This window comes from Mangifera indica, chromosome 7 (assembly GCF_011075055.1).
Source record: "Mangifera indica cultivar Alphonso chromosome 7, CATAS_Mindica_2.1, whole genome shotgun sequence".
In the NCBI taxonomy this organism is placed as follows: Eukaryota; Viridiplantae; Streptophyta; class Magnoliopsida; order Sapindales; family Anacardiaceae; genus Mangifera; species Mangifera indica.
In genome coordinates, this window is record NC_058143.1 from 7302730 (window position 1) to 7310394 (window position 7665).

General features: G+C 33.3%; 1 protein-coding gene across 1 annotated transcript; it reads left to right on the top strand.

Annotated features, from left to right (window-relative positions):
• The first annotated feature begins 3016 nt into the window (after nt 1-3016).
• LOC123220980 (receptor-like kinase TMK4) lies at nt 3017-7186 on the top strand. Its single transcript, XM_044643631.1, has 2 exons — nt 3017-5431; nt 6351-7186. Exons 1-2 carry the CDS (start codon nt 3166-3168, stop codon nt 6866-6868), a joined length of 2784 nt encoding a protein of 927 aa, XP_044499566.1. The 5' UTR covers nt 3017-3165; the 3' UTR covers nt 6869-7186.
• The last annotated feature ends 479 nt before the right edge of the window (nt 7187-7665 follow it).

The window sequence follows — 7665 nt, forward strand, 5'->3', positions numbered from 1 at the left end:
TTAAAAAAGATAAAACCAAATATATTTCACCGAAGTTTTTTTTACACTCATGAGTTCCAGAAGAGTAGAAAGATTGATGTCAAGCAAATAACATTCAGTGAAAATCTTACAGATTTGTTTACCAAGACATTACCAACATCAACATTTGAAAAGTTAGTATATAACATCGATATGCAACGGTTTAACAAGCCACCAAATTAATCCCACTACAAAGAGGGGAAACATTCATCATGGGAAGCATTTATCAAACAAATTTTTTAAGTTTTTCATATTCTGAACAAAATGTGCACTGTACTCTTTTTTCCTTCACTAGGTTTTGTCCCATTAGATTTTTCTAGTAAGGTTTTTTATGAGGTAGTTTAAGCACATTCAATACCAACTTACGGGACATTAAATAATTATGTTCCTTTATTTTGGTTTTTATACCATTGGGTTTTTCTTTAGTAAAGTTAATATAATTATTTGTAAGTGGTAAAAATTTAAGGGAAAGTATTACAGAATGTGGATTTTCCACCACGTGAGAAGAAACTTTGGCCAAAAGAGTGTGAAAACATTAAATAGATAACCATTTTCCTTGACTTGAGGGTGGCATGAAGGCTTATAAATACACCCTCCTCCCTTTGTAATTGAAGCATCCGAAAATCATATTTCTCTCAATTGTTTTTGCTCTCTTCTTCTCCTTTCTTCTCAATTCTTCTTTAACCTATTTAACTTTTCATATTTGTTTATTATATTTACATCACAAATTACAATATAAAGGCCAATTACAATGTATGTTTGTAACGCCACCTGGTTATAATGTGAAACAATGTGTCCACTCTGCGTGTAGTTGTATCATAGGTTTGATTTTTGTTTTGATTAGTATTATAATGGAATGGCTATATTGCATAGTTAATTTATAATAGTATTTCAACAAATGTGTTTAGCAAGGTTTGAATTAAAAATTATGTATAGATTTAAATATATAATTAAACTAAAATTTTACGGGTTCTTATATATAACTAAAAATTTGGTTGAATCAACTAACCAAAATAGTTTGACCAATTTGACCAAACTCAAATTTCAAAATGGTTCATAAACTAATCCAATTATGAAAACCATGGTTGAACCTTCAAAAAATTAATTCTTTTCGTTATTTTTGGATAAAGGGTTTTGTTTACACTTTCCATCAATTTGTGTGTGGGTTATAGTCAATGTTTTTAAAATCAAATTGGTGATCAAACTGATTATTTCATTAATTCATAGTTCAATCGATTAGATCAATTCTATTAGGAATTGACTGGTTCAACCTATTATCAAATTATAATAAATAAATTTTACTTAAAAATTTATAAAAAATAAAATCAAACAGGATACTCACACTTATGGAGATTAAAACATATTTTTTTAAGGAATAACAATTATTCATTTGATTGTAATAAAACAATTAAAATAAAAAAAATTTTAATCTTAGGATACAGAAAAAATATAATTCTGTGAGTTATTGCTTTTCAATATATAAGAGATACTTTTTTCTTCTTTTATTTTTTAACTTATTTTTTCTTACAAACTTTTAAAGTTTCATCAAATCTAATAAAACATAATTAAATTACTAAAAATAATTAAAATTTTAAAAAATATCTTAAATTTTAATTAAATCATTCTATTGGTTTTGACCCATTTAATTATATTAATAAATAAATTATTTTTTATATTAACTAGATTAAATCTGAAAACATTCTATTCAAACTAGTTTTAAAAATATAGGTAACTGTTCTAAAAAATGAGTGCATAACTTGTGACTTTTCAATATACCTCCCGTATATTTGACTTGACAGCACGACAACACCGTAAAATGAACAGTGGAAAGTTCATAAATAATTAAATACGAAACAAAGATTCTCTTTAAGAGAATAAAAGTTCAAATAAAATACAGGTAAGATACAAGCGGTGCATGTGAGTGAGACTGGCATGCACCAAAAGCCACGCGGTTTCAGATCATCACCAGCTGTCAAACGCGGGGCAGCACTGCCGTTTCAAACCACCATTGAGCAGCTCTGTCCGCCCGCCGAACTACTGAACTTGGACATTAACTGTTTTTATTACCAATTTAAACAGCGAGTCAAAAGGGCGAAGGAATATCACATACATTAATACCAACAATTCAAGTATATATTCACAACAAATTAAAGGTCCAATGTTATTTCCCACACAATGTTGGACCGAAATGATATCTTCTTATGTTAGAAGATACCTATTTTTTTTTTTAATTTTTAAGAGTATAAATATTATATTATAAACTTTTAAAACTATAAATAAATTTTAAAATATATCAAGATTAATATAATAAATCTAAAAATAAAATAAAATTTCATTTAATTATAATAAATTAAAAAAATGATGATTATATCTCATTCAAAATCAAAGGATGAAAATATTTGATTTTTTCATCCTTTGATTTTATTAAACCTTGGGTGAAATGTGGTTATTTGGACAAAAATAAAGATACAAAAAAAATTTTAATTTTTTAATTATTAATTAATATATATTTGACATTATTAGTTTCAAATTGGTTTGAACTAATGGTAACCGTTGTTGCTGATTTTGTGGTTCAATCAGATCTATAGGGTCCTGCTTACTGTTTTAATAATAACGTTATAAACAGTATTATATTTTTTTAGTATATTATTGCATGTAATCATTTTAATATATTACACAATTATAAGTACTGTTTATTTTTGACATAAATTTATAATTATAAACTCATTATAATTTAATAGATTAAATACAATTTTTTAATTATCTAATTAAGTATTAATTCATTTTATCAAAATATGGGTGAATAAAATTCATGAATAGAGATGTGTCGGATCTCTTTCGATTAATTAGCATAAAGAAATAACACAAATTCTTCAGTCATTAATATAACATTGTGATTATTCGATATTTTATCTAAATAAATCTTTTATAAATTTTTTAATATTAAAAATTAATTTTGTGAAGTTTTTTAAATTTTCATTAAAAAACAACTGATTTAGCACAACTAATCGCTCTGAAGCTTGAACAACTTCTTTCTTACTTTTGTTGGTGTTTATAGTTGTCTGAACAAACTAAACAAAAATTTCGTCCCCTCAACAATCAAAGCATCCTGTCAATCTTCTCTCAATCTCCCAGAACTTTCAACTCATGATACCCAAAAAGCCCCTGCCTTCTCTCCTCATCATCTTCTTCCTACTCCATCTCTCCACGGTGGTCTACTCAGATGACGCAGCCGCGATGCTCGCCCTCGCCAAGTCCCTCCAGAATATCCCCTCCACCTGGTCAACTACCTCCTCCTCCGGCTACTGCCAGTGGACTGGCATCAGCTGCGACAACTCGAATCGTGTCACTTCCATTAGCCTCGCCACAAGCAAACTCTCTGGCTCTTTGCCTTCTCAAATCTCCTCTTTGTCCCAGCTCAAAACCCTTTCTTTACAATCCAATCAAATCTCTGGAGCCATTCCTTCTTTTGCCAGCCTCGCATCGTTGCAACAGATCTACTTAGACAGTAATAATTTTACCAGTGTTACTTCTGGTTGCTTTGATGGGTTAACGAGTTTACAGACTTTGAGTCTTAGTGATAATGATGGGCTGGCTTCTTGGTCTTTTCCTAATGAATTAGTCAATTCTTCAAGTCTTACCACTCTTTACTTGGATAATTGTAGCATCAATGGGCCCATTCCTGATGTGTTTGATTCGTTTCCCAACTTGCAGTATCTGAGGCTTTCGTATAACAACTTAACTGGGTCTTTGCCGGCTTCTTTTGCCAAATCTGAGATTCAGAATCTGCGGATGAATAATCAGATGGTGGGTTTATCCGGTAGGCTTGATTTGTTATCTGGGATGACTCAATTGAAGCAGGTTTGGCTTCACAACAATCAATTCTCGGGTCCGGTTCCAGATTTGTCAAATTGTGTTAATTTGTTTGATTTGTCCTTGCGTGATAATCAATTGACTGGTGTTCTTCCAGCGTCTATTGTTTCACTTCCTGCTTTGATTAATATTTCTTTGACAAACAACAAGTTGCAAGGTCCTTATCCGGCTTTTCCCAACTCTGTGGAGACTTCTCTTGATAATAACAATTTTTGTAAAAATAGTTCAGAAGCTGGAAGCCCTTGTGATGCACAGGTCACTACTTTGCTTCAGGTGGCTGAAGCTATGTATTATCCATCGGTATTATCTGATTCTTGGCCGGGAAACAATGCTTGTGGCAGTTGGCCTTTTGTTAATTGTGATTCACAAGGAAGAGTCACCACCATAAATCTTGCCAATAAGAATTTTGAAGGGACTATTTCACCATCATATGCAAACCTTACAGCTTTGAAGAATTTGTATTTGCAGAACAATAATTTGACTGGTTCTATTCCTGATAGCTTAACCAAATTAACCACTCTTCAGAATCTTGATGTTTCGGGCAATAATCTTTCTGGAAAAATCCCCTCTTTTGGAACTAATGTGAAGCTAACGACATCACCCGGAAATCCTTTCCTCGGAACTAGTACGGATACAACTCCTGGGAGCTCCTCAGGTGCATCAACTAATGGAACTTCAACTGCATCAGACAAGGGAAAGACAGTTTCTGTTGGTATAATTGTTATAATTGTTATTGTTGTTGTGATTTTTGTGGTGGTAGTGCTATTTGTTGTTTATAAATTTATTGTTAAAAGAAAGCACCAGAAGTTTGGTAGGATTCAGAGTCCAGAATCTGGAAATGGAGTAGGTAAAAATGCAGTAATTGGTTTGAATGTTCCTGGCGGGTATAATGGGGTTCCTAGTGAACTGCATAGCCAAAGCAGTGGGGATCATAGTGATCGTCGGCTATTTGAAGGTGGAAATGTGATAATTTCCATAGAGGTTCTCCGACAGGTGACTGATAATTTCAGTGAAGCTAATATATTGGGTAAGGGTGGTTTCGGTGTAGTGTATAAAGGTGAATTGCATGATGGAACTAAGATTGCTGTGAAGAGGATGGAGTCTAATGCTATGGGTACCAAAGGAATGAATGAGTTTCAGGCTGAAATTGCTGTGCTTACCAAGGTTAGGCATAGACATTTGGTTGCACTCTTAGGATACTGTATAAATGGTCATGAGAGGCTTTTGGTGTATGAGTATATGCCTCAGGGCACTCTAGCACAGCGCTTATTTGAGTGGCGTGATAATTGTTATACTCCTCTTACGTGGAAGCAGCGGGTAACTATTGCATTGGATGTTGCACGAGGAGTGGAATATCTACACAGCTTGGCACAACAAAGTTTCATCCATAGAGATTTGAAACCATCAAATATACTTATTGGAGATGACATGAGAGCTAAGGTCGCAGATTTTGGCTTGGTCAAACATGCTCCCGATGGGAAGTATTCCTTGGAGACTCGGTTGGCTGGGACATTCGGTTACCTTGCCCCTGAGTATGCTGGTATGTTGACCTGGCTTGTATACTTTTATTTGAAAGTAATACTACATTTGCTTTAGGAACATCAAGTTTCACGAGGGTGTTGCTCAAATTGACTTAAATGATGTTTGAATTTTTTCTTGGTATTCACAATTGCTATTAGATGTTCAGATTTTGTAGCATGTCACCTCAAATGTTTGATTTTTTTTTTCTCTCTTACTACTTATTAGCATGTTAGTGATTTGAATATTATAATTTGTTGTTTTATATCATTTCTCTGAATAGAGCAGAGTGGAGGAAGAGGATTCATGTAGTGTCCCAACTACATCAGTTTGGACCTTGGCTAGTTGAATTGAGTATATTGGTTTTTCATAAAATCTTATTCAGCTAAAACCTTTTCCCCATTAATAACTTATGATTAGAATGATCAAAATGATTAACGTGATGTATTTGTATACTTCACAATTTTTGTTTTTGAAAAATTCTCTATGTGAAATTATGTTTTAGAACTACATTTTGCTCTTGTTGGATTTTTATCTGCCCAAGATTGTCCAAGTATTTGACATGTCTATGATGGTAATGCTTGCCTGTTTTCTTTTCATTTGAATTATATGATGACATTGCTATGGTTTTATACTCTGTTGCCGATGATGACCATCTTTCTTATTGAATTAGTGTTAGTAATTGAAGTTGCTTGACGAAAATGTTTTTAAATAAACATAATCAGTTCATACTTTTATTAGGATGTTATCTGTCCAAAGTAAGATCAGGTTTTAATTTATTTATCATATCCTCAACTGTATTATGAATCTGTTTAAGAACACTTCTCCCTAATATTTCCTCTCCCTTGATAGGTTTTCTTTTTGCTTGTAATCCTCTTGGATATATACTTTTTCGAATTTGAATATGTACAGAATCTTATTTCATTGTTGGCATATGGCAGCAACTGGAAGAGTCACAACGAAAATCGATATTTATGCATTTGGAGTGGTTTTAATGGAGATTATCACTGGTAGGAAAGCATTAGATGATACTTTGCCAGATGATAGGGCTCATTTGGTGACATGGTTCCGCCGAGTTTTAATCAATAAAGAAAACATTCTCAAGGCCATGGACGAAACCCTAAACCCCGATGAGGAAACACTGGAGAGTATCTACCGGGTGGCAGAACTGGCAGGACACTGCACTGCTCGTGAACCACACCAAAGACCGGATATGGGCCATGCAGTCAATGTCTTGGGCCCCCTTGTAGAGCAGTGGAAACCTACCAGCCATGAAGATGATGAAAGCTTTGGCATTGACCTCCACATGAGTCTCCCACAAGCGCTACAAAGATGGCAAGATAATGAAGGTACTTCAATGACTATGTTTGGAGCTATGTCCTCCTCCCAGACGCAATCAAGCATCCCCTCGAAACCTTCAGGATTCGCAGACACTTTCAATTCAACTGATTGCAGATGAGGAAAAAAAAGGTCTAAATTATCTTGAATATGAGAGAAGAAAACGACAGGTAAGTGGGGAAAAAGATAAATGGCTAAACTGTTTGGTCCTGTAGCTACCAAAGAAAATCATGGTTTCCATTACGTTCACATATTCATTTTTACATTTTTTTAAATCTCTGTTTTCACTTCTTTGATCTCGGTAGTGGAGCTCTTTTTTCTGTTTTTTCTTTGAAGCTAACTGATGGGTTTGTTTCCCAAGGGAGGAAGGATTGAAACTTATGTATGCTTTTGTTTCAATTGCCAGTTTTATTGTAATGTGTAATTATTGCTTTCCATACATGTTTGTTTTATTTTTTGGTTAATTTAGTGGTTACGTGCATTAGGGAAATTGGGATTCTGTATTTTCCAGAAGGATCCATTGTGTTCTTGAAGTACATGAAACAAAGATTTTTTATTTTTTTTGGATGTTATAAACTATTGCATGAGAATTGAGATCATGTGTTGAAATATATAAATTTACGAGTATGGTTTTTATTTTATTAGGAATTAGGTGAGACTGAAACCTAAACCTACCTCACATGGGAGAAGAGACTTAAACGGCAAAGCAGTGTGTTGGATGCTTTGTAAAGTTGCAACTTTTATTAAAAAATAACCTTTTCTTGGAGCATCGCACGTTGTGGGGCCTCTTGAAACCTACTTTTAGGGCTTTATTCTATTGGAATGGCAAACACAACCTATCCGTGTTCAATTAATATTCTCTCTTTTTCAAATCACATACATTGTATATGTAATATTACTTAATTTTAATATCAACGC

Bases quoted from the DNA above. Each gene is read 5' to 3' on its own strand.
- LOC123220980 (XM_044643631.1), top strand. From the start codon at position 3,166: ATGATACCCAAAAAGCCCCTGCCTTCTCTCCTCATCATCTTCTTCCTA. The intron at 5,432-6,350 runs GTATGTTGACCT...GGCATATGGCAG, and splicing joins CCTTGCCCCTGAGTATGCTG to CAACTGGAAGAGTCACAACG.